Source organism: Danio aesculapii, chromosome 10 (assembly GCF_903798145.1).
Source record: "Danio aesculapii chromosome 10, fDanAes4.1, whole genome shotgun sequence".
Lineage (NCBI taxonomy): Eukaryota > Metazoa > Chordata > Actinopteri > Cypriniformes > Danionidae > Danio > Danio aesculapii.
This window is the reverse complement of record NC_079444.1, coordinates 9986896-10014407: the sequence shown is the minus strand read 5'-3', so window position 1 is coordinate 10014407 and position 27512 is coordinate 9986896. Positions and strand designations below refer to the sequence as shown.

General features: G+C 35.1%; 1 protein-coding gene across 2 annotated transcripts in view; it reads right to left on the bottom strand.

Moving 5' to 3' along the window:
- itga1 (integrin, alpha 1) overlaps positions 1-27512 on the bottom strand; it is a 113548-nt gene that overhangs the window by 5794 nt on the left and 80242 nt on the right. For both annotated transcript variants that reach the window (XM_056466382.1, XM_056466384.1), the window contains exons 14-26: positions 24992-25252; positions 23363-23493; positions 20032-20195; positions 18083-18219; positions 12228-12338; positions 11282-11358; positions 10797-10923; positions 9543-9623; positions 8993-9069; positions 5898-5987; positions 3615-3723; positions 854-967; positions 669-770 (exon numbers count right to left, since the gene is read on the bottom strand). In XM_056466382.1, the coding sequence (XP_056322357.1) occupies positions 669-770; positions 854-967; positions 3615-3723; positions 5898-5987; positions 8993-9069; positions 9543-9623; positions 10797-10923; positions 11282-11358; positions 12228-12338; positions 18083-18219; positions 20032-20195; positions 23363-23493; positions 24992-25252 (1581 nt within the window). The remainder of the gene's footprint in view (positions 1-668; positions 771-853; positions 968-3614; positions 3724-5897; positions 5988-8992; positions 9070-9542; positions 9624-10796; positions 10924-11281; positions 11359-12227; positions 12339-18082; positions 18220-20031; positions 20196-23362; positions 23494-24991; positions 25253-27512) is intronic.

Below are 27512 nucleotides of genomic sequence, written 5' to 3'. Positions count from 1 at the left end.
ACACTGTACTGTACTTCACTGCTGATCAACTATAATAATCCCAACACCACATTGCGATGTGACTATTGCGAATGCAAACATTGCAATATCGATGCTGAAACGATATATTGTGCAGCCCGAGTAAATACTATCCCTATAATGCTAAAAACATAGCATTTATTATGTGGAGATAATCTAAAAATAAAGTGCTGAAAACAGCTAGTTCCCCTCATACTGTAGGTTCTTTGATTAAAAAATACCCTTCCAACTCAATATTTAGAATTTCCTTCCAGTATGTATAGCATCATCGTGCTGCTCTGTTTGTCATAGGCACCAATTTATGTTTCATGTTCATGGATTTTTCACTTATAACCAAGTAATGATAGTCTAGCTTTACTTCAGCTTTAGATGATAGAGATTTTCAAGGATCAAATGAAAATAGTAAATAGTACAACTGTGCAACTAGTGGGCATCCTGAGATCAAGTAATCATAATAAAATCTGTACTGTACTGTACAATCTGTGGAAGCATGATATGTTTTATGGTTAGATCAGTTAAGAAATACTGTAAATAAACAGGACAAGCAAGGTGATGAATAAATTAGGCCCAATATATGGGACATCTGGGCAAATACAGGAAAGTTGGTAAACATATGTCTATGCACATATCGAAAAGAAGGGGTTACTCACCAAAAGATAGACGCTCAGGGTCTCTTTTTTAGTATTCAGCGTATGTGGTTTGCTAGGTTGAATCTTCAAAGGGTTAATCCAGTCGGCTGAACATTTAATGCCCTATAAGTGTCCAAATGAGACAGTTGAGATATTTCTAAAGTGTCATACAGTCAGTGTAGTTATAGTTTTGAGGAATCACCTACCCCTGTGTGGCTGACATCTGTCAGGTACAGTAGAAAGTTTTTAGCAGACGTTTGATATGGAAACATTATTGTGAGCTTCACTGGAGGACTCGGCATGTCAGGGTCTTTCTCAATCTGTTGAACACAATCAATCAATCAATCAATCAATCAATCAATCAATCAATCAATCAATCAATCAATCAATCAATCAATCAATCAATCAATCAATCAATCTAGCAAGCTAACTAGCAAACAATCTAATTTAAACCTGGTTTTATAATGTATTTTAGTCAGTCTGGTTTATGGCTACATGATATATCCTATATATTTTTTTAATGTCGATAATTATCATTATAAATGTCAAACTTTCTTTCTTTCTTTCTTTCTTTCTTTCTTTCTTTCTTTCTTTCTTTCTTTCCTTCTTTCTTTCTTTCTTTCTTATACTGAACAATGATAAAAAAACAAACCATTGACTTCTATAGTATTTTTGTTCCTTTTATGGATGTCAGTGGCTGTTCCTGAATCTGATGTCATTGAGTATGTTTACATGGACACCAACTATTCGATTTTAGTATGATAAAGACAATAATCTGATTAAGAGTCTACCATGTAAACAGCAATTTTTTTGATTACCTTAAAGGGGTGGTCCACTGCGATATAATATTTTAAACTTTAGTTGATATGTAATTTAGCTGTGTGAACATAAACAGCATCTCTGAATGTAAGACGCTCAAAGTTCAATGCAAAGGGAGACCTTGGTTTTTACAGAGTTAGTTTAGTAAAGCCTACAATGAACAAATTTTGGAGACTACAAAAAAATACTTCCGGGCCTTGTGAGATCACAAACGTACTTTTACCGCACAGCTAAGGGGCGTGGCCAGAGGTGCTGTAATATTACAGCAGAGAGAGCTAAACGCTGCTATTTCCACAGAGCTTCTTCTGTTTCTGGGCTTCCAAATGACACAAGACAAAGACAGAAGTGCTTACAGTTTAGTTTTAATTATGTTCCAGATAATTATAAAATACATAGCAAGCATGATATGTCAAAACACAGCTTCCAGAATCTCTTCCAGTTCAGTGCTGGATTCGGTTAAAATCTCCTCAAAGAAGGAGCAGCTCCAACAAGCAGAACCTGTGGACTCTGAGGCCACAAGCTGTAAGTGTTTGTTTTTGTTAAAACTGATCATGACATGAACAGTGTCTAGCGTTAACGGTATGCTGTAGCAAGGATGTAAACAACGGGAAATGCTGTTTTGCACCGCTAACGATTTAGCTACAAATTCATATTTATCAGTCAAACTGCTGTAAACACACACACACTTCACCAGCGCGTGCGTGTCTCTCTAAAGGCAGCTTTTCCATGCGTTTTACATCTCAGATAATGAACAGACAGTTCACACACACACACACACACACACACACACACACACACACACACACACACACACACACACACACACACACACACACACACAATGTTGATCCCTCTTAAATGAGTCGCACCCTATTTTCACTCATTACAGACACCTGTCAGATGTTATTTCAGAGAGTGGGCATGAGGTTGACTGACTGTTTACACAAGCACGCGCGGGCATGATGTGGAGCCGATCCACGAATCGCAGCTCATTATGACAGAGTCACTTGAGGGCGGCCCTTTCAAAGGAACTAGGAAATATGACAGTGGTTTTCATGTTAGCTGAGTAGCTGTAAGATTTATGAAAAAATAACATGATTTCCTTCAAGTGAAACATGAGCACACATTGCTTTGCATCTTCTAAACACAACCAAGCCTTAAAATTACATTCTGCACCACCCCTTTAATCTGACCAAAGTCATAATCGAACTAAATAGAAATCGAATTAACTGGAGGACTATGTCGATTTTAGTCGTATTATTAAAATGCAGTACAGACATGTAAACAATGCACTCAAACCATTATCTTGGGCGTGTAGGATTTTCGCTGCATTTTGCGACAGGATAATTTATATACATGGCTGTTTGACACTATTCTCAGCACCTATCGAGTCAGTGAAGCACCACAGACACCTGCAACACAAAATGCTGAGTTTTTTTCTCCCATACAACGTGCGGTATCAAATTCCAATAAAAAACGTTTGTCACGGGGGCAATGCATGAACTGTTCCTGGATGAAAGTGAAAGTGCCAAACTGCAGTTAAAGTTGACCAATTAAAAATGAAACACCGGAAATTACACAAAACTCTGGAGGAAATGTGGATAGCGTAGTGACGCAATGACGCTAATCAAATGATGTGCTATAACATGTAAAATGGGATCACGAAAGAAACATTCAAAAGGCAACTCATATAAACACCTTAATTATATTATTGTCTTATTCAGATTAAGGCAAATAATTTGATTATTGATGTCCATGTAAATGTAGTGATTGAATCGTCATTGTGTGCAACAGAAGAAACTACTCAAGTGTGAGTAAATGTTACAGTAATTTTAATTTTTGGCTGAACTGTCCCTTTAATTGTAAAAAAAAAACACTTTGTGAAAACACATTTCCACAGTGCAGTATATGTACTTTTAAAAAGATAAAATAGATAGCTCTAGGCCTCACAATTCATTTTTAACATTGATATCAGACTCCATTAAACCCCAAGATGACTCATTGATCTCATTTTAGATTTTAAACTAGTCATTCAAACTATAACAGTTCTGTTAAGCAGTTCCTCATTGTGCTCTCTTCTGCCCACATGATAGTCTGGAGGACCTGAAGGAAGTGATTCAAACTCCAGGTTTAGGTTACCAGTCTTACCATGTAGCTGACTTTTACTTCATCCCCGATCACACTGGTGTGGTTGAAAACACTGGGTATCGTCTCCTTCTCTTTCAGTATGATGTGATCCTCCTTCATATATTTGTTACTAGGATAAAAAATATATATGTCAATAATCAGTAACAGATTGCAATAAGTTCTTGTTTGTTAATGGTACAAGGGTTCATTCCTCATGAAAATGAATATATATATATATATATATATATATATATATATATATATATATATATATATATATATATATATATATATATATATATATATATATATATAGTGTGTGTATTTGTAATTTACTCATCCTTGTGTCTTTTCAAACACATGAGAGGTTTGTTCATCATCAGAACAGAAGATGTTTTTAATGAAATAGGAGATAATTGCTCTAGTCTAGTGAATTCATTAAGAAAGTCTGAATTAAATTAAGTGTGACACTGTCACCATATACAGTGTCATTTCAGAAGACAGATCAGTTCATTTGTTTTCAAGTGCTTTGAGGTACAGAAATATTTCAGATTTGATTAAAATATCTTTATTTGTGTCATATGTGAACCGGCTGAACTAGTTCACCAAATCGAACTGAATCATTTGACGATTTGCGTCTCCAGTAAGCACTTTTCTGCAAAGGCTTACTTTTTAACAAGCCTAATAAGCCCTCTGAGTCGAAATAAACCAATTTCCTGAGTTATTTAGTTATTGGAACAGTACACAGAGATCAGATTTGAGAACGGATGAACTCATAAAATTGCGCGTGTGTGATTCAGTGAACTGAACACAAACAATACATGACAGCCTGCTGTGACTGAACATAATTTGAACAACTGCGGCAAAGGTAAACTGAGGGTTTAAATGAGAGGATCTGGCGAAACTTAAGTTTATTTTACAACAGACAGTCGTAATGGAATTTAAATAAGTTAAACATTCTTCAGTTGGGTTGCAAAACTTGATTGTAGGAACCTTTTCAGATCATGGTGATGTTTTAACTGAAATTATGATTGCTGACAGCTGACTGATATGTTGAGCCCTAACATTGTCACGAAAGATCCGGTTCATGGAAAAGATCCAAACTTTCCATCACTGTGTATCTAACCCTAGAAGCAGCCTTGCACACATGTTGAACTGAAGGCCTGCTATCTTGTGGGCTGTTGTATTTGAATTTGAGGATGAGTAGATGATAGTGTTCATGTGTCCTTTGAATACATGTTTCAAAAATATGTCTTTGGTTGAGTTATTATACAATATTCTAATGATTTTGAATTTTGCAAATATTCTCATTAAAAAAAAAAAATAAAATAAAACTAATACTCAAACGAATAAAAACTAAACTAAAACTAAGCAATTTCAAAATATAAAAACTAGTAAATATACCTCTAAGACAAATTAAAACTAACTGAATTTAAAAACAAAAAGTCAAAATGAAATAAAATCTAAAACTAATCAAAAATCCAAAACTATTATAACTTTGTTGCACAACTAAATAAATAAAGATAAATAGTAATACGCAATTAAAATAACATTAACCTATGGGTAAAAGGTCAACCAGGTGGTTATGATGCATGTTAAAGGATTAAGGGTTCATTCACCATAAAAATGAATATTTTGTCATCATTTACTCACCCTTGTGTCTTTCCAAACACGAGAAGTTTGTTCATCATCAGAACAGAAGATATCTTTAATGAAATAAGAGATTTTTCTGTTGCTCTGCTGAGTTGCTTGAGTTTGTTTTCAAGTGTTTAAAATAAGTTACAAAAATATTTCAGTTTTTTTTTTAATTATCTTTATTTGTGTAAATATTAACATTTATTATTGGGTTTGAATGACATTAGGGTGAGTAATTATGAAAAAATGTGCATATTTTTATGAGAAATATATAGTTGCATAATTTATTAACCTTGGTTATTTTTTTTTTAATGTTTCCCTACATTGTAACATTATCTAGATACTTTGATGACCTTTTGAACTCAAACATTTTTGAGTATAGTTGTATTTTTCATTAATAGTTAATAATTGAAATGTCTTAATAATGTTAATAACAAAGGCAAAGTAAAGTGTAAAGTGTTACCACAAAATTGTATCAAAATATATACAGGTAGGTGTGCAGTATTTATAACGCGTAAATTATAATCAACTTTTTTAACTTAACCTTACCATATGAATGGTGCAAATAAATTTCAAAATGAACTGGCTATAATGTCAAACTGAATAAATCAAATAAATCAGTGAATGAACTATTTCCGTTGAGTGGATTAGTGTAAATGAAGTACTTACGCAGTGAATCTCAGGCTGGCTTCATGCCTCACTGGGATGACGATGGTCTCAAAGTTACCTTTCAGCGCTGAATCTGACTGCTCACTATCACTGCCAGGAAAATATTAACATATTGTCAGAATATTGCCTTTTTATTGAAGCTAATAAGTCAAATACATGAAAAAATATGTTTTAAGCCTTGGTCAGATCACGCGATTTTTACTGTCGGTTACGAAAGTCACTGTCAGATTATACAATTTTTTCTTGATAAAATCTTGACTTGTCGTGGGTAACAAATGTGCCAGACTACACGTTTCTTCACGATCAGTCATCCCGTGACTTCTACAATGAGTGTTATTTCCCAAAGCAGTCACAAGTGTTGCTATAACAATTTTTCTTGTTTTTATATCTCAATAAAAAAATGTTTTAATCTTATTTCAACCTCAGTAAACACGGTTCGGTTTGGTACGGGTCACCTTTATCAGGCTTGCGTTTCCACTAACAAGGTTAGGCGTGTTGTATGACAGAAAGTTTCAGTCGACGTCATTCTCGCTCGAGGAAATGTCTACAATAAAGCTGTACGGGTCGCTTACATATCATATGAAAAGCACTTCTCACAAAACAGATGCTTTACACACATAAATACTTGTGTAGAAATGTTTATTACTAATTTTTCAATGAACATGAGTTGATTATAACTGCAGATCAATGACAGTGCGAAATAGCCTACTGTAACGTCTGTAATTATATTAAATAAATAAATAAATGAACATATATAAACACATACAGCCCTTTACAGTCTCCGATATGTTACCAACTACAGAAGAACTACATATAGCAGACATTTCGTCCGTATTTAGGTTCAAATCAACACAAAATATAGCCTATAGTCACTGAAAACCTCTCATCTGTGTCTGTAATCTTCAGCAGCACATGTAGCCTCTCTTAGAGAGTAATTCCGTCATTCCCGGTTCATATTAGTCCAAAAGGTGAAGATAATAAGTTAGTTATACATGGCATTTTGTTCATGTTTGCTGAATAAATAATGTGCTTTATTATATGTATTTATAATTCCGCTGTAATCTCTCGCTGTGTATTTCAAACATGGCGGTTTTTTTGTTTTCATTCTGGCTTGTTGCGTAAGCGAATGACGTATCTCTGTAAACCAATAGCGTTCAGCTGCGCGTGTGGCTCCGCCTTTTGGTACCCTTTCTTGTGTTTGGTACCCTTTCGAAAGGGTGCCGAAAAAGTGGTACGGTACGGTTCGGTTTGGTACGCTTTTTGACAGTGGAAACGGCCATAAAAGTGTACCAAACCGAACCGTACCGTACCACTCAGTGGAAACGGGCCATATATGCTTCAGCACCAAAACACAGTTCGAAGCAGCCCTCCAAAGCCTATTTTTTGATTACCTGACCAGCCAACACAATCTCACGGCAATTCGTAACTTTTTGATTTAGTGGCTAATTCGTATAAATTCGTACGATCTAATTCGTAGGATTTAGTACGATTTGCTCATTCCCCAATGACGGTTGGGTTTAGGGGTGAGGTTAGGTGCCACGCCTCCTTTTTAAAATCCTACAATTTCGTACGACTGAACCGATACGAACTTGTACGAATTAGCCACTAAACTGACAAAACCTAAAAAACTTACGTTTTCTTGTGAGATCAGGCTGCAACAGCGCATTAATGGCAGCACCCGCAGAGATAACTGATAAATTATGTGCTCCTATTGAGCAATGTCACCCACGTGATGGAACTCGTTGTAAAAAAAGGAGAAAAAAAACAAACATGCTAGACTTTCTGCAATGGTGTTGTGAGGCGTCGCAGGCATGAAATCGGTTGTCGTGAGCTATGCCACATTATATAAGAAGAAACGATTAAATCTAGTGTCACGACGCCCATTTGTCATTTATAATTCCCCACAACCAGGGGCGGACCAAATTACCATGGACACGCACATTCACTACTTATATTGGTGTACAGATGGTGAAATAATATTAGCAGTTTTATGTGTAATAGATATTTAAACATTTAATGTATGTGACTGGAACAAAAACAACCTGTTTATAACAAATTTATACATACAGTAAAAACTAAATACAAATAATCTGTGAATCGTCTAGTGTGCTGTCTGTTTATACCGCTTGGCACACACACACACACATACACACACTCACACACACACACACACACACACACACACACACACACACACACACACACACACACACACACACACACACACACACACACACACACACACACACACACACAGCGAAATGTGGAAGTTTTTTCTTTCCATTTTCCATTCAAAGGGGGGCTGATAATTCTGACTTCAACTGTATGTATTCAGAGTTCACTACAAATGCCTACACTATTGTGACTATACTGTAGCTATAGGTTTTTTTGCATGTTAGACTATATTGCTAGTACAGTAGCATACAGCACAGTCTGTATACCCTAAATCTCACATTATCTGCTAATAATGACATTTTAAAATCTATGGGACTTCTAGGCTAAGCTTTACTGTCAAAAACTGTCAGAAGTAACGTGAATGGTGTGAAAATTACTTAGTATGTTTTGGTATAATGACCTAGAAGTTTATTTTTTTTCCCCTTCTTACCTCCTCTACCGCACTACTGTCCTCCAATGCAGCAGCCGAATTAATTTTATGCATTTGGCAGCATCAGATTTTAGAGGCATTTTTTTGCTTTCCTGGAGATTTTCAGCACCGCCTTTCCTTTTTTAAGGTCCATTATGTCCGCACAACCTCTGATTGGTTCGGCCCATCTCGAAACCAGCCGGCCGTCGCTGATTGGGCCAAATGCTTAACATTTATTTTTATTATAATTACTATTATTATCATCATCCTCATCATATTATTCACATCTTGCTCGAGATAAAAGCTGCCTGCGTGTAAAAACAATACATTTAAAAAAAAAAAAACCTGACCGGCCCAGTTAAAAAAATGGTCTGGCTCTTTTGGCATTTGCCAGAATTGCCAGATGGAAATCCGCCCCTGCCCACAACACCCTACATCAAGGAAATCGTGCCAAAATCATGCCAAAATCATGTGATCTGACTGGGGCTTTAGTTATGAATGCAGTTCTTACGTGGTGGCAGTAACATTGATAACAATGTTCTTTCGGATATGAGATGGATTGGGCTCAAACTGGATTTTGAAGGTTTCCTGTTAAATTGGCATGAAACAAGTGCAAAGAAAATCACATTAAATGTGGTAATGCATGTTATCTTGAATTTTAAAAAGAGATATTTCACACAAGAATGAAAATTTGCTGTTTAATCCTCATGCCATCTAAGGTGCAGTATGTCTGACTTTTTTCCCATTGAAGTAGATTTTTATCTCAAACTATGGTCTTTGGTGAGTAAACCACAACTTACACTTTGATAGCAGTTAATATTGGTTATCAGACTAATCATTTTGCTTCAAAAGACTAATCATTTTGCTTCAATGTTTTGTCAGCAGCCACAGGCCTTTGACTTCCATTTTTAAAGTCACCAAGGACCGTGGTTCCACATAAAAAATCTGCTTTAATGTTTAACGGAAGACAAAATCACCTTTGATGGACCAAGTATGAGTAAATTAACAGTAAACATTCATGTTTGGGTGAACTATCATTTTAGTAGCAAAACTAATCTCACCCTGTCCTTAGTTTTAAGGAAAGGATATCCAACTGCACAAACTATTCTGGTATGATTAGTTTCACAGTCCTTATCTTTGGGCTGCAACAAAAAAAAGAGTTTTGTGAACCCAGAAAAATAGATTTTAATGACTCAAATATTCATTAATTTGTTCCACACTAAAAAAAAAAGTTGAATCTGGTTTACTTAATTTTTTTAAGGTAAGTCATTGCAGACATTTTTATGGGCTGAATTTAAACAAATATGGAGTCAATCTAGGGCCATATATACTTGCAACATAAAAGAAAGTTTTGCAAATGAAATTAAGTATTGATAAAATTTTTTTTGAAAAATAATATAAATAAAAATAATAATAATAAATCGCAATTTTAAAAATTGGGTTTTGAGAAATAAAAAGGTAATAAAAATTAAGAACTGCAAATAAATTTAAATATATTAAAAAATAATATTTGCAATTTAAAAAAAAATATTCATATATTTGCTAAAGATTTTTTCCAGTATTGCCTTTTCCGGTAAAACCTCTCAAGTCAATTGCAATGTTCATTGTGATTTGCGAGTTTTACTGTTTGACGATTTAAACATCCCCCCAAAAAGCAAAGGATTCAGGTATTTTACTTAATCTCGATTAGATTTATGACAGCGATTCATGGCTGATTTCCTTGTCATGATGTCTCCAGCTGATGATGCCGTACACGCCCCAGTTTCTGTGACTCCGCCCCCTTGTCAAATCAGGGCCAGAAAGTGAAACGCACAGAAATGTGAAGTGCAAAAAGAAAACAGCATTGCAAACTCAACGGTTGACTGAAAAGCAAATCAAAATGAGCGTTGCAATGGACCTGAGAGGTGTTTAAAGGCAATACTGGAAAAATATTTAGCAAATATATGTATATTTTTTTTAAATGCAAATATTACTTTTTTATATGCAGTTATTCTTTTTTTTGTTGCAAAATTCCTTTATATTTCTCAAAACTCAATTTTCCCGTTTGAGATTTGCATTATTTTACAATTTTTTTGCTCGTTACTTTTTTTTTGTTTTTTTTTTTGCAAAACTTACTTATGTTGCAAGTATATATGGCCCTAGATTGACTCCATAAACAAACAACTTAAGTTGAACATTACTAAATTTAATTTGCTTGTTTATATTCAGCCCACATAAATTGCAACCACTTACCTTAAAGAAATTAAGTAAATTCAACGAATCTTTTTTTTTTCCAGTGTAGCTGGTACTGATCTGTCTAAAACCACAGCACTTACCTCCACTTTCACATAGTTGATATTTTCAGTGTGGCTCAGTGTAACTTTAGTATTATAAGCGTTGTCTCCAGTGTTCTTGATGTCGATATTGACATAAAACTTCTCCTGGTTACTCTTTATGAGAAGACTATAACAATTCAAAAATATTAAATCAAAAACATGAGTTAACATTTAGCTCTCTCTGATTCACTGTTGTATTTCTTTCATGACACACAGACTAGAACAACTTGAACACTCGTGAAAATGTAGGATAATTGCCAAACTCGACAGAAGGGGGCACTGAAGCACTGGAAATGACAGAAATGACTAGAAGACATCAGCAAACATTTTCTTCTTGAATAATACAGCAGCCACCAGGATAAAGTCTGGTCATAATTATTTGTATTGTTAGTTTGCATCTTTAACAATTATATCAAATATTGATTCGATCATGAAGGCATTCTTTCAATGGAAACCAAAGATTGATGAAACAATGTAAATAATACCTTGTGATGTTTGCAGACGCTTGTAGGTGTAGATTAGCAACGCACTTCTCATTATTTCCACAGTCCACTAATGCAATCTAAAGTGCAAGAAAAAAAAAATTATTTGAACATTCTTTTATAAAAGCAAACTTCAACTTTTTTTGCCAAAGAAAATGTTGGTCTAACATATTTTCCTGCATGCTGTACAGTATCAGCAGTTGTTTTACACCCTTTCCCAACAATGTCATTTAATTGCAACTAGCATCAAGCCAAATGCTTCCCGCGAATATTTGTGTCAGGAATTGTTTCGCGTCTTGAGACCTTTTATGAAACAACAGAACTTCAGAGAGCAGATCTAATAACCACAACTGATGCCAGGAGGAAAACACACTCTTCCTCCTGATAACTCTTCTTTTTTAGTTTGTGTTGTGTTTTATGTACCATATGATCTGATTATAATAGAAGCCTCCCATTTTGGATGAAGTGGGAGTAAAACTGGTTTTACAGATTTACAGTTTGTATATTGTCAAAAAGCAACTTGAAATGAAATTGTGCAGACTCCTTCAAATTCGAATACTTATATTTTACTGTTAAGAAGCAAAACAAAACTATATTTAAATGTTGAATGTCAAAAAATTCACTGTTTTTGTAATTATGTATAATTAAGTCATCAAAATATCAAATAAAAAAATATATACATTTGGCCAACAATCCACCAGATTCATTTAGGGGAAGTCATGCCATTCCCTACACCAGCCCATCCCTGTTTCTGCTAGTTAAAACCTCATAACAACTGCATGTGAGAGAGCAGCTGAACATGGAGAAGGTCTCTCAGTGCTTGTAAAATTAGAGCGACTTCATTAAACTCGCAGCTGCCACCCACACACACTCTTCTGTTAATAAGCAGCGGCGGTTACTGGCGCAGTGAATGTTACACTAATAAACCTCTAGCAGGAGGAGAACTTACAGTCTTGTTGAGGGATGTGGGTAATTCTCCATCCAAAACTGGACCCTTGTCTTCATCCGCTAAACCGAATTCCAGCATCACCATAATGGGGTCCCTGAAATCCAGTTTATCCTGTGGGGGATAATAAAGGATGTTGCAAATTTTTTCAGCTTACAGCAACTCATAAACAGACTGGAAAATCTCTGAAATGGCATCAGGTTCATTCTGTCCCAGCAGACTCTGTTAAAGGTTAAGATCATTCACTTGCCTTTATGTCATAAATAGACATTAGCTAATCTTTGAATTTTATGCTTTTATATAAGAATAAAAGGCCACATTCATTTAAGTTTTATTTACTTTTTTCTCTCTCTCTTCAAAAGACTTGGATTAAACCATTTGATTTTTATTTATTTTTATTTTATTTACTTTTTCTCTTTAAAAAACTTGGATTAAACCACTTTATTTCTATTTATTTTTTTAGATTTTTTTTTCTCTTTAGAAGATGGATTAAACCATTATATTTTTATTTACTTTTATTTTATTTTATTTTATTCTCTTTTAAAAGACTTGGATTAAACCATTTGATTTTTATTTACTTTTACTTTATTTACTTTTTCTCTTTAGAAGACTTGGATTAAACCACTTGATTTTTATTTGCTTTTACTTTATTTACTTTTTCTCTTTAGAAGACTTGGATTAAACCACTTGATTTTTATTTGCTTTTACTTTATTTACTTTTTCTCTTTAGAAGACTTGGATTAAACCACTTGATTTTTATTTGCTTTTGTTTTATTTTATTCTCTTTTAAAAGACTTGGATTAAACCACTTGATTTTTATTTGCTTTTACTTTATTTACTTTTTCTCTTTAGAAGACTTGGATTAAACCACTTGATTTTTATTTACTTTTACTTTATTTACTTTTTCTCTTTAGAAGACTTGGATTAAACCACTTGATTTTTATTTACTTTTACTTTATTTACTTTTTCTCTTTAGAAGACTTGGATTAAACCACTTGATTTTTATTTACTTTTACTTTATTTACTTTTTCTCTTTAGAAGACTTGGATTAAACCACTTGATTTTTATTTACTTTTACTTTATTTACTTTTTCTCTTTAGAAGACTTGGATTAAACCACTTGATTTTTATTTACTTTTACTTTATTTACTTTTTCTCTTTAGAAGACTTGGATTAAACCACTTGATTTTTATTTACTTTAAAAAAATTTTTTTTTATTGTTTTTATTGTGGTTTAATGTAAGAACAAATATTAAACATGACATAAAAAGAAGCAATCAACATCAGCCAATAAAAGCAAAGATCACTTTTGGTTCTTATCACTTATGGTTATTATCATTATTTGAATTCAGATTTACATTTTCTCGATTAGCAGAAGCACTCTTTTATTAAAAGCAGCTTACAAGTGAGTATAAAAGAAGCACTTCAAATCATCAGAGAGTAGCAGTATATAAAACTGACAAGTCTTAGTTTTTTCTCTCTGATCATAGTGTAGATAGACAATTAATAACAGAGAACCACCACACTCTCAGTATAGAGATCACTCTGAAAAATCGTTTGATCAATGTCGACTAAAAGATTATAGAGTACAAGTAAATACTTTTCTATCAGTAAAAGTCAAGCATACTTAAGTATCATTTTAAAGCTGAATATGTAGGATTGACAATAAACGATGCATCTGAATAGCTCATAATAACTCTGAATCTGGAGGCTGCTACTGTCTCCACTGGAGGTCACATTTTTGGCCACTGCAGATATTGACGGAGCATTGATGACTGAAATAAAATAGACTGTTTGTTAAAATATGACTAGGTAAACTGGCAGGTTATAGAGACCAAAACAAAGACGGACATTCCGACATGGAACACACGTTTTCAAAGGAGGATAACTAACTTTAGCATTGTTTTTCAGATAAACAAGCACGTTTAGTTTCTTAAATATCTGTGAATAGATGGTATTTTTATGTTTTAGAAAACAGTATGTTCCTGATAAGTACACAAACGCTAGACTGAAATCATTCTTAATAACCACCTTTTTTGTAAGTATATTGATGGTGCAGTGTTGTATTCCTCCACTATTAACACAAGAGGGCGTCTTTTTTGATTTGCTCACAGACTATGTGCTTCCTCTAGTGCTCAGAGGTCAAGTATGCAGCGAAGCAAGACGAGCTGCAGTCTCTCAATGAAGGCTGAGCTGATCTCGCTGCCCCCGGGCCTTTGATCACACAACTTCTGGCTTTTATTAAACTCCAGTCCTCCACTTTCAAACACTTCGTTTTATGCTCTTTATCTACTGAGAGACGTTAAACGTAACCTAATCTACATCTGAGGCAAAAAAGACACACAGTTAATGGTTTCAGAGAAGAGCGGGGGCTGATTTTATAGGAAGGCCGTCTGGAGGGAGTGAATTGTCTGCATTACAGGATACATAATGTTTATATGTTTGCCAGACACTTTTATTCACAGTGAAACACTGCATTTAAGAACAGATTTTCAAATTTATATCATATTAGTCATTGTGTTTTAAAAATATCTAAATGTATATAAATCTAGATACATTTATTAAAGTTAAATAAGATCTAGTTTTCTGAAAAACTGATCAAAATTAAGTTAGTTTGTGGTTAAAACAAAAACATCTGGCAGTGGGGTCAGAAAAATTTGCTTAATTCAATGAGAAAACATGTTTATGTAACATACCACTGGTAGATGTTTTGATTGTTTTTATCATAATACTGTGATGTTATTTAAAATGTTTTTCACTGAAAACAAGACTTAATGTGACATTCATTTCTCAGATAAATGTGTCTTGATTTAAGAATCTAAGAAAAGACAATACTTTGTGCAGTGTATTTTAAAGATAAATTAGACATGCTATGGCCCAATCCCAATTCTATGGGCCAAACCCCACCACTTCCCCTTCCCCTTGGCCCTTGGAACGGAGTGTAAAGGGAAATGGCTTTAAAATCTACCCCTAAGAAATGGGACACCACTACAACACCTGCACACGTCATCATATGTCATCGCGATCTCTTGCTTCATACGAGATCGACGATCATATTGCGTAATTTTTGGGTATTTATCTTTAGGAAATCAATGAAGGCATAGATCATGTTATCATAACAATATAATGTGGCAATAAGATCGTAACTGTACAGTGCATTTACACCGTGGCCATATTCATCTATGTAAACACACAAAAACAACATGAACATTATAGCAGACACTGTAAAAAGCTTATTCACAGCCATTGGACAATACTGACAGGGTATGCAAGTGTCATCGAATGACAGAATGTTGTGGGACTGCTGTACAGGAGTTGTTTTTATTATGGATTATAGATAACGAAATTTAGCGGGTTTTATTTTAACGTTTTTTTAAACAAGAACGCCGTTATGAATGTATTAAAACATGGTAGTTTGTTGCAAAAATTCGTAATAATTACAAAAAAATTCGTATCTGTGCATCTCCTTACTTCCGTGTGTGTGCAGCCATGCTGTCGTTGTAGATGGTGTATTCTGGGAAATTTTCCTACCTCTTGGTATCGAGTGTGGTCCTGAAAAATCTCTGTTTCAAGGGCTATCTAGCCCTTCCGCTTAGCCCAACACCTTCATGCTAAAGAGTATTAGAGAGGACACCCCTACCCCTTCACGTGAACGCGCAAAATGAGGCAAGAGGAAGGGCTAAGGGGTAGAATTGGGATTGGGCCTATATGTTATCAGATATATACTGTATTATATATATATATATATATATATATATATATATATATATATATATATATATATATATATATATATACAGTATTTTATGCTGGTTTGATTGTTCATGACATTTGAAACAGTAATAATGGTCTTATTATCTGATAGAAAACACTAGTTGGCCCACAGACTTTTCTTTTTTAGTTTTTCTAACATTTTAACCACCTTTTCCCTTCAATAAACTCAAACTTAATAACAAAAAATAAGTAAAGATGTAATATAAACAAACTATAATAGTTTAAAAAGTATATTATAATAGCACTTTCACTTCATGTTCTTTTAAAAAAAAAAAATCTTCATTCTGATCTCAAGACGGCTGTATGTAACAACCAAGTTAAACATTTTTTTAACTTTAGGCCCCTAAAATAAAAATTTTATAATTTTGGTTTTGGTTCAGACATTAAATCATCTTTTCATTACAGATGTGTTATATTGAGATTTATAATCAAAACATAAATTTTTAATCAATGGACAGCCAAAAAATTTATAATAATAATTTAATTCGATCATTTTTGATCATCGTTTGGTTGTCTTTTTTTGCGCATGTCATTCAGTTCTTATTTATTCAATATGTTACATTGTTTAGTTTTTTTTTTTTAAAGTTAGTATTGATGCTTTTTTAAAGAGCCACTATTATGCCACTTCCATGTAGTGTGTAACACAGCTTGTGAAGTGAAATATCCAGCTATGGCTTAAATCTGAAAGTGCACCATGTTTAAAACTATCGACTCATCTATAAAAGAGTCGACTCATAGTGGTTCGAATAAATTGCCACGATAACGAGTCTTTAGCCGTGTCGGTGTGACATTAATATGGAACTCAAGCCCTGCCCATTTGTTGCACACACAGACCCGGGAAAACTGAAACCCTTGGCCCCGCCCACAAATACTGTAGAAAGAAAAAGAGGAAGACAAACACTGTAGAAAGAAAAAGAGGAAGACAAACACTGTAGCAGATCCCGATTGAATCAAGTCGCGTAGACGCTGTGCTCTGAAGTGTGAGAGAAAGTTAGTGTTATTTTCCCTACCCGAAGATGAGGCTGTGAGGAGTCAGTGGTTGAAGTTTATTTTTGCAAAAATACCTCAGCATTATAGCCCCATCCTTGTGCTGTGTTCTGGTCATTTTTCTGACGAGTGCTTTAGCAATCTACATGCTTACAATGGGGGATTCATCAGCTGTTTGTTAAAGGAAATGTCAAAAGACTATTGTTGTATGGGACTTTGTCAGAGTTTTACAGGAACTTTACAGTACACAGTTCATGGATCAGTTTCTTCCTCCATTTCACAAGTGCAAGTAAGTGCGATTAAAATGGTTGCCTCCTTGTTTTCTCTGGCTTGCAAATTATGGATTTAATTGTGTTTTGTTACTTGTAACTGCTTGTACAGTATCTGGCTAACTCTTTATATTCTCATATCACATCTAAAGGCACGTTGAAAAGGCAACACGTGCCGATTTGTTTACGGATATAAATGCGTTTGTGAGCTCGCAATCCACTGCCGTTTGTTGTTGCTATGGCCACCGTCAGCTTTACCATCACCGTCAAGTTTCAAAAGCGGTTCATCTTATGCCGCTGTGTGGATTAATACTGAATGTGTGTCACTGTTTTTACTTATGTTTAAGAATAGAGCAATATGCTGGTGTTAGCTGCATTGCTTTAATGCACTCCTGCATTGGGCTCACACATATATGCTCTGCACTCTGACTATTTCAAAATTGTTGATAAGCCGTGGTGAGCATTTCTCTCTGTCTCACGCTGAACGCAGTCGACCAATCACAACAGACTTGGTCATAGGACCAATCAGCGCAGATTAGCATCGAGCTAAGGAGGGGTTTGAGAACAAATGAATTATTGATTTAATCAACTGGGAGTCGTTGGGATAATTAGTTAAAAATAAATCCATATTATAAGACAATGAAAGTGTTTTTGACCTTGCATGCATATCAGACCCCCAAAACCAAAATATGACCTTTTTTAATGAATAATAGGGACTCTTTAAATGCATATAAATGCCATAATACTGTACACAAAGACAAGCTCAGCCTCACAGTATAGATGTTTATTTGGCTTGGCCCTGTCCTGCACATTGTGTATGATTTACTTGCCGACGTGTAGAAGGTGTGCTCTCTGCAAAACTCATTCAGGATGGACTCGTTCTTCTGCAGCCTCCTGTCATCTGTTTCATTAAAGCGTCCTCTGGCCACCGCTCTCAGAGAGTCCAGCGTTAAACTGTACCTGATGACTGGAGCCAAAACACATTTAAGATGAGACACAGCAGGCAGAACCACTGAAGTTTTTTTGCACCAGCCAGATTTTGGGGCTTTTCATAAAGTGCTTTTTTTATTTTAATGTAAAGAAATAAAATTTTTTGTGTTTCTTTTGTTGCATTTTAACAACTCGTGTCTATAGATTTCAATCACAAAATATAATTTTTTTCAATACAAAATATAATACAAAGGCTGCTTTCTCAAACAAATATTCTCCTGCACTGAGCCATAAATCTTTTTGTTGCACTTATATACACTCAAAAAATGATGTTTGATGTATGTTCAAACTACTTATTTAAAAAGAGCTGAAACAACACAATTCTTGAGTTTTTTTTAAGTAATTGTTTTATTTTCAATCCACTTAAATTTGTCAAAACTAGTAAGTTAACTTAATTCCTTCATGTTGTCCCAAAACAAATCAATTGTGTGGAACTCAATTCATTAATTTCAGTATTCTGTTTTTTTCACAGGTTTCTACAGAAGGATTTGTTCATACACAATTCACAATTCACCTGATTATGTACAATATTTTATTCTACAAAATTAATTGTGCAACAGTTTTTTCCCTGTCTGTTCATATCATTTTCTGAATAATGCAGCCATAATATGAAATTCCCAAAAATCCCCTCTGCAAAAAGATTTGTGTATATATAAGTTATATTCTGTTATGTAAATTTTTTTTAACTTCATCCAGTGTTCTTCTGTTCATATTTTTATACTAGAACTATTTGCAGATGAATGCATATTTAATGAAACAATGCCTCATTGGCGTATTTAAAGATTTTTTGAAATTCTAATGCAAAATACATTTCTGATTCTTAATGTAATCAATCAACTAAGAAAATATTATCTATTTTGCCTTAAACAAACATAAAGAGTTGACTGATAAAACTGATGGGTTCACACCAAATGTTCATATAAAAAAAATAGTTCACCCAAAAGTGAAAATGAAAATGAGGACTTAAAGAAACTCTATGCTTTTATCACCAACAGGATGGATTACTGTAATGGCCTCCTCACCGGCCTTCCCAAAAAGACAATCAGACATTTCATCCAGAACGCTGCGGCCAGGAATCTGACCAGAACCAGAAAATCAGAGCACATCACACCTGTACTCAGGTATTTACACTGGCTTCCAGTTACATTCAGAATAGATTTTAAAGATTATACTTGTCTCTAAATCACTAAATGGCCTAGGACCTCAATACATTACAGATATGCTCACTGAATACAAACCTAACAGATCACTCAGATCATTAGGATCAAATAAAATCGAAATTCCAAGAGTTCAGTCAAAGCAGGATGAATCTTCTTTCAGATACTACGCCTCTCACTGCTGGAATCAGCTTTCAGAAATGTTCAGATGTGCTCCAACATTAGGCACGTTAAAATCAAGACTTGAAACACATCTGTTTAGCTGAGTCTATACTGATTGAGCACTGTGCTACATTCGACAGATCGCACTACTGTATGTATTTCTTTTCTTTTACATTCCTTTAAAACACATTTTAATCTGTTATTAATAATTTTTATTCTTTGTTGTTTTTATTTTCTTATACTTGTTCCTTTTATTCCTGTTTATGTAAAGCACTTTGAATAATCATTGTGTATGAAATGTGCTATGTAAATAAACTTGCCTTGCCTTAAAATGATAATTGTAAGACACATTAATAGCGGAAGCTCTGGGAATAGACGCTTCTCATGGGAACCAATTAACAATCACCAATTAGGAGATGCATTTGATCTCTTCATGTTTAGTGTGGAGTCAGCATAAGTCAGACACTCACCAATTTCAGTGTCAATGTCTTTATCAGACTTGATTCGATATTTGAAGCACACTGTCGTCTTCACGCATACGGTGGTCTTCCCATGGACTTGACACGTATGCTGGAGATTGATCTTAATAGGGTCAAAAGTCATCTCAGCGAGAAGCTCTGCAACATCCCGAGACCTGGATTCAACAAATTCAACAAAATGTTTATAGGAACAGGGCAGAATCTGCAGGATTAATCGGTACTTCATTTCACTCAGTACAACAACAGCTGCTCCATAGATCATAAACTCATTCCGGTCCAACTAAACATTTCAGATAGTCTCCAAAAACATGTAATATGTGGTCAATTACAGCACTCCTAAAAGGTTGGGTGGTGCATTTATGGGGAGTGAAGATGGCAGAGGTCACTAGACCCCATGGATTTGCTCAACAGTCCCAGAGTCCCAGCGTTAGGGGTCATTTGGTGGCCGTTGGGGAATCTGTGATCTCTACAGGGGGATCTAAGAAAGGAAACTGTGCCAAGAGTTTATCTGGTGGTTGGAGGCTCTCACACACTCGGAGTCCAGCAGAAATTGGTCGTAGCGGAGAGACGTAACCCCTGACGGACAAGCCTCTGCAATTGTGGGATGTTTAGGCTCATGGCCAAATTTAAGACAGCTGTTGAGGATGGGAAGAGGAAACTGGACGTCCAGAGGGTAGCGAGTTCAAGTTTCATACCCGTGGTTTTTATTTTAGCCACAGACATTAGTGGGAATTTTAAAATGATGTACGACAGGACAGAGAAATGAATGTTATGTTGAGACTCATTTGTGGGATCTGTTCTTTATAACCAATTTTAAATTTTTTTTGGTAACTATGATTTTTATATGAAGAAACGTGAAAACAGCTGTCCCAAAATCTGACATATGGAAATATATGAAATGACATATGACATACTAGTTCATATTTGGATATCACATATATAAAATATACAGTACACACATTCATTCAAATATATTAGCTATAATTTTATATATGCATTCATACAGCATATGGCCATATATATTTGATATATGTATATATTTTTAATTCCAATGGTTGAAAAAAAAAAATGATAATTTTTACAATATTTTAAGGGTATAACATATCTTATTTTTATGTGAATCTAAATATGAAGAATATTTGTCCTTTTCATATATTTCCATATATCAGATTTTGACTATGACATTGGTTAGCGTACATCAATACGGGCGGTGGTTTATCCTGCATTATAAACATTATCACAATTGGTCAATCAATTTTGAGTGTTTTTTAGTAAACCAATTAGAAAAATTGGTTGTGTGCATATTTGGCTCATGGCCAGAGAGGCCTGTGAGAAATATAAAAACAATCACTAATTCATTAATTAATTAATGTGTATAAATTAATCTGGAGATAGGACGCTGTCAGGTTGTCATAGTACTATTTTGAATTTATTGTAGTGTAAATGTTGTATGTTGCTTTTTGGCAACAATGTAATATTTAAAATGATGACAGAGCCATTTGTGAAAATAATATTAGAGTTGGATTAAATAGTTTAAAGGCATAGTTCACCCAAAAATGAAGCTTCTGTCATAATTTACTCATTGGTTATAAACCTGTTTGAGTTTCTTTCTTCTGATAAACACAAAAGTCGATATTTAGAAGAGAGCTAAAAACCTTCAACCACTTGACCTATATAGTATTTGCTTTTCCTACTATGGATGTTGATGGTTACAGGTGTTCAGTGGTGGAAAGAGTACTGAAAAATCATGCTTAGGTAAAAGTATTATTACTTGCCTAAAAATGTAGTGCAATTAGAGTAAAAGTATCTGTAAATAGTACTCAAAGTATGAGTAAAAAGTAGACTTTTCAAAAGTGTAGTGAGTAGTGAGTATTACACTCTTAAAAGCTGATGCATTTACATGTAATTTGTGTATATGTGTAAACGTAACATTCTGTAGTGCATTTAGTTATTGCCCAGCAGGCACGCAACATCATAAGAGGTTAATATTAGGTTAAAATTCAAAGTCTAGCCAGCGTCTAAGGACAACAATATTTTGACGTCCAATAATGACATCAAATTGATATTTAGTTGATTTTAGGTTGTGTTAGAAAGTGGCTAAAATCTAACGTGGAGCCAACATCTTAAACCAACGTCATATTGATGTCAAATATTTATTCGTCAGGTATGGCAATCAAAATCCAACATTTGATAGACGTTATAGTGGTAATGCCCACACATTGTCAAGCTGTAACATTATTGGGTATTAGGCAATATTTGGTACATTTTAGGTTGGACACTGGACATCGGCCTAACGTTGGGTTCTGATGTCAATCCAATTTCCAAACAAAATGCAACGTCCCCACGACAGGTTGATGTCCTGTGCCTGCTGGGTGTTTAAGGCCATTTCGGTCATCATACAGTAAACATCCTTCATATTCTCATCAGTGACATGCATCCAAACAGTCTCTGGGTCATTGTGTGAAAAGATTCTGGACATCTTCTTTTGGATAATTTTAATGCTTCCAAACAGTTTGCTGCAACTTATAAATCGCCCATGTCTTGAGGTAGTTCATTATGATGTGATTTACCTTCTATGTGTGATTTGATTGGACAGGAATCGCTGGACTAATTTTTCTAATCCCCATAGACAAGAAAAAATAAAAAGAGTGTACAAAAGTAGTGACTACAGATTGAAGGAAAGTAGTGGAGTAAAAGTACCGATACTGCACTAATATGTACTCAAGGGAAAGTAAAAGTACACATTTTTAAAACTAAATGGTAAATTAAAAATTTTGAGAAAAACTACTTAATTAAAGTAGTTTGGGTATGTGTACTAATTGTAATGTGTTACTTTACATCACTGCAGGTGTTCAGCTTTCTTTAAAATGTTGTTCAACAGAAGAAAGAAACTCATAATTGCTTATAGCCACTTGAAGGTGAGTAAACAGTAAGTAAATTAAAATTTTCCCTTTAAGGCAGGGGTGTCCAAACTCGGTCCTGGAGGGCCGGTGTCCTGCAGATTTTAGCTCCAACTTGCCTCAACACACCTGCACGGATGTTTCTAGAAAGCCTAGTAAGTGCTTGATTAGCTAGCCCAGGTGTGTCTGATTGGGGTTGGAACTAAACTTTGCAGGACACCGGCCCTCCAGGACCGAGCTTGGACATGCCTGCTTTAAGGTAAGTCTAGATTTCTCATGTCAGAGCGATTAAATCTATTGTCAGAGGCTATGAGCTTTGTAACAGATTTTCTACATGCACCAAAATACACATTACACACTATAAGAAAAGGAAAACATTACAGGCCATCATATGAACTGATCAATCAAATCACCAGTCTCACCAATAAAGTGCAGCTCCTCCTATTCCTCCAATAGTGACGTCAATGATGCCGTCATCATTCAAATCCATAATGCCATGAATCGACTGGCCAAAGAACTTCATGCTTTCTCCATCTCCTCCAGCTGCAATACGCTAAACATACAGTAGACATATACACATTATATATATATGACTATTTCCTGTTAATGCTTGTGAATGTAAAGCCAATAACAAAATTTTATGAAATTAAATGGCAACACTGCATTTATTTTAATTTCATCCTTAGCAGCTATTTGAAACCCATTATCTTTAAAGAAGTCACGATGTAAAATATACTTGTTTTAATTGTGCTTGATAAAAATAAATAAGGAAAGGACGATAAAACTGAGCTAAACTGAACTTCAAGTATTTTTAACTAATATTATTAATATAAAGTTTATAGGTCTAATTTTTTTATTAAAACGTTTTAAATGTAATAATAAATTAGAAATAGTTAACTCAGAAATGAACATTTACTCACAAATTATTCACCCTCAAGTGTTTCCAAACCTTTATGAGTTTCTTTCTTCTGTTAAACACTACAGAAGATATCTTGAAGAAAGCTGAAAACCTCAAACTATTGAGGAAACTATAGTAGGAAAAACAAGTAATATAGAAGTCAATGGTTACAGGTTTCCAACATTTTTCAAAATATTTTCTTTTGTGTTCAACAGAAGAAATAAACTCATAAAGGTTTGGAACAAGAAAAGGGTGAGAAAATTATAAGAGAATTTTCCTTTCTGGGTGACCTATCCCTAATTTATTACATTTAAAACGGTTATATTTAAGAATTAGACCTGTAAGCTTTCTATAATATTAGTCCAAAATACTTGAAGTTCAGTTTAGCTCAGTTTTATTGTTCTTTCCTTATTTATTTTTATCAAGAACAATTAAAACAAGTATATTTTACATTGTGACTTATTTAAAGATAATTAATTTTAAAAAATAGCAGCTAAGGAGCTACTAACAGCTAACTGTGTCTCCATATGTAGCCATTTGGGTTGCATGCTAGTAAAGTTTTTGGCATATTGGTCACTAGATTGCCAAAACATTAAGGCCCTAGCATTAGTTGCCCAATAATAATGTCGAAAAAGTAGTAGTGATACCCAACTTTTTTAGTTTTTGCAAGTGGCCCTTTAGAAATTCTGTGTGCCTAGTAGTCCCAAATGAATGGCATAATAATTAAAACATGTATATAATACTGTACATTGATAATACATTTTTAAATAGACTGGCAATGTACATTGTAAAAAATGCAGGGTTCCATAAAATTCATTCATGTTGTCCCACACAAATCGATTAAGTTACCTTAGCAAATTTAAGCTGATTAAACATAAAACAATTAAGTTGTCCCAAAAATATCTCCTGAATTGGGTTGTTTCAGCTCATTTTATATTAGTTTGAACAAGCAGCAAAAATCCATTTTTTTTTTTTAGCTTACCACAATTATTACAAAATCAATTATATTAATTATTAATATGTTGCTCTGCTTGTTAAAATTCAGCTTCTATAAACAGTGGGCCCATTTCTGTCTGTCTTTCTGCCCAGCATGTGATTGTTGGTCCACAAAAATGTTGCAGACCACTTGATACTTTACATAAAAAGGTCTTACCTGCACATACTTCTCCTTTATTGATTTCTGCGAGCCGTGGTAAATATACACTGCTCCTCTGTGGTCATTCTCCAAAGGTGACCCTATCACTATGTCACTGAATCCGTCCAGGTTGAGGTCGGGAACAGCAGCGATCGCAGTGCCGAAACGTGCACCACAGGGTTCATTCTTACTGACGCTTTTACAGTTGTTGTGGGAGTGACCTGAACAACACGTCTGATTGACCGGCTTCAGCGTCATCTCATGTTCAAAGAGCCCACTCTGATGGAAACAATCACACAAAATGTCTAAGAAACTGCAGATCTACAGCCAGCTAAACATATGAGTAAGGGTTGAACGCTGCTAATCAAAGTAGCTTTGAGTTAGACTTTTAAGCAAAATATTTTACCCCACGTCACTTAATAATGAATAAAGACCTTAAAAGGGTAGTTCACTCCCAAATTTTTATTCTATCATCATTTACTCGCACCTCACTTGTTCATAACCTATTTGAGATTCTTTCTTCTGTGTAACACAAACATGTTTTTCTTTAAATGCTGGAAGCTGGTATTCATTGTCGTCCATAGTAAAACTTTAGGAACTTTTTCATTGGGTGAATTTTCTCATTTGGAGTAGTTTATGAAAGTGGGCAGAGCTAAAGTTCTCTTTGACACACTTTGCTTGCTGAGACTGATTAATGGAATTTTTCAGTTGTAGTAATTTATGGGAGTGGGTGGAGCTAAAGATCTTGTTTCACTCTTTGTGCATTGTGAAATTCTGATTAATGACAATTGCTGATCTGGAGTACTTTTTAAATTTTTTTTTACAGATTTGTGTGTGTTGAGCATCAGTTAAGACAATGTCAGCACCTGTTAGCTTTAGTTGTGGGGAAAACTGGATGATTTTGAGCTTTTGTCAGCTAATTTCATCATTAACGCGTATCTTCTAAGTGGAGTGATGACGCGTCGATTTCTCATAATTTTTCATAGCTGAGTTTTCTTAACCTATGAGAAGACCCTGCTTTTTAATTATTCATGAATGCACATGCTTTCCGAAAACAAGGCAGACCTGCTAAGCTTTGAGACACAATTACTGGGTCTGACCACGTCCACACACGACAAGCAGAATTTAGCCGTTCATGACATACGTCGTATGTGTTTATTTTCATGATCCACAGGCAGGGCCGTGCACAGGGGGGTGGCCCGGTGGCTAGAGCCACTGCCCCTTTGCCCTCATCGGCTGAGGTGCCCCTCTTGCTCAATCGTATCCCCCCCCACCCTGCCTTCACTTTGCAATCGGCAAACATCAACCCTTACTTTGCGATTGCTGCCCCCATTCACCCCCCACCCCCTCCCCACCCCGCTCTTCACTTTACGATCACAAACGTGCACCCCCCTTCACTTTATGATCGCAAACGCGCACCTTACCCCACCCCCCCATCACACCCAATCAACCCCATCACCCCCCTCCCCCGGTCTTCACTTGGTGATCGTGTTGAGCACCTGCCCCTTTAAGGGTCTGTGCACAGGCCTGTCCACAGGGTTTGTTGCAGGTGTTTTCCTGCGATGCTGTAAGGGCCGATACAGCAAAGCTGTTGGTTTGCAGCATGCATTTTTGTCGCGAGAGCTGTACGAGAATTGGAGAATGGCGGACTTTGTCTTTTATCAGTTGAGTTCATTACCATTCAGACACATTGCCTATATTGGTGATGGTGTGTTCGCTTATGTTTAAAATCCTACAAATTACCGGCAAGGCTAATCGTTGGAATAGACACAGGCAAGAGACATTAAATTACTGTTTATTTCTTTGGATTTTAGCTTTGTAAACTATAAAATTATGGGTCTCCTTGTGGTTTGTTTCATTTTGTGAGCCAACTGACAACAGTTGTTCGCTCCCCTCTTTCTCCTCTGCTCTGCTGGCAATGCCCTCTCCACCCTCTGTTGCCAGCGCTTCACACTCATGAAGCATTTGTTGAAAAAATTCTGAGGTAGACTTGAATCGAAAGAGGGTGTTTCATGGCCCTTTAACTCTGATTGGTGGGATTTTAATATTTTCTGTTCTTCATGATAGTGGGTGGTCCCAAAGATCCCTTTGGAACATTTTGCTCACTGTGACTCTTTGGTGAAATTTTATGATTTGATGTTCTTCATGCGAGTATGCAGAGCTGAAGATCTTTATTTTGCTATGCTTTGTTCACTGTGACTGGTAGAATTTTCTAATCTTCATTACTTTATGTAAATGGCTGGAGTTAAAGATGACACTTTGCTCACTGTCACTCCACTAATTGGTGGAGATTTTTGCATTTTCTGATTTTTCATGAAGGTGGGTGGAGTTAAAGGTCTCACTGCATTTTGCCGGCTGCAACTCTGATTGGTGGAATTTTCTAAATTCTGGAATTTTGGAGTGTTTTTTCAACAGCAATGGCAGTTCATGGAGCCATACCTGCCAACAATTGTCTCTGAAAATCCGAGAGACCGAGGGTGGGTGTTCGGGGGTAAGGTGTCTGAATAACATTGTTAAGAATCAGGTTAGTAACTGTACT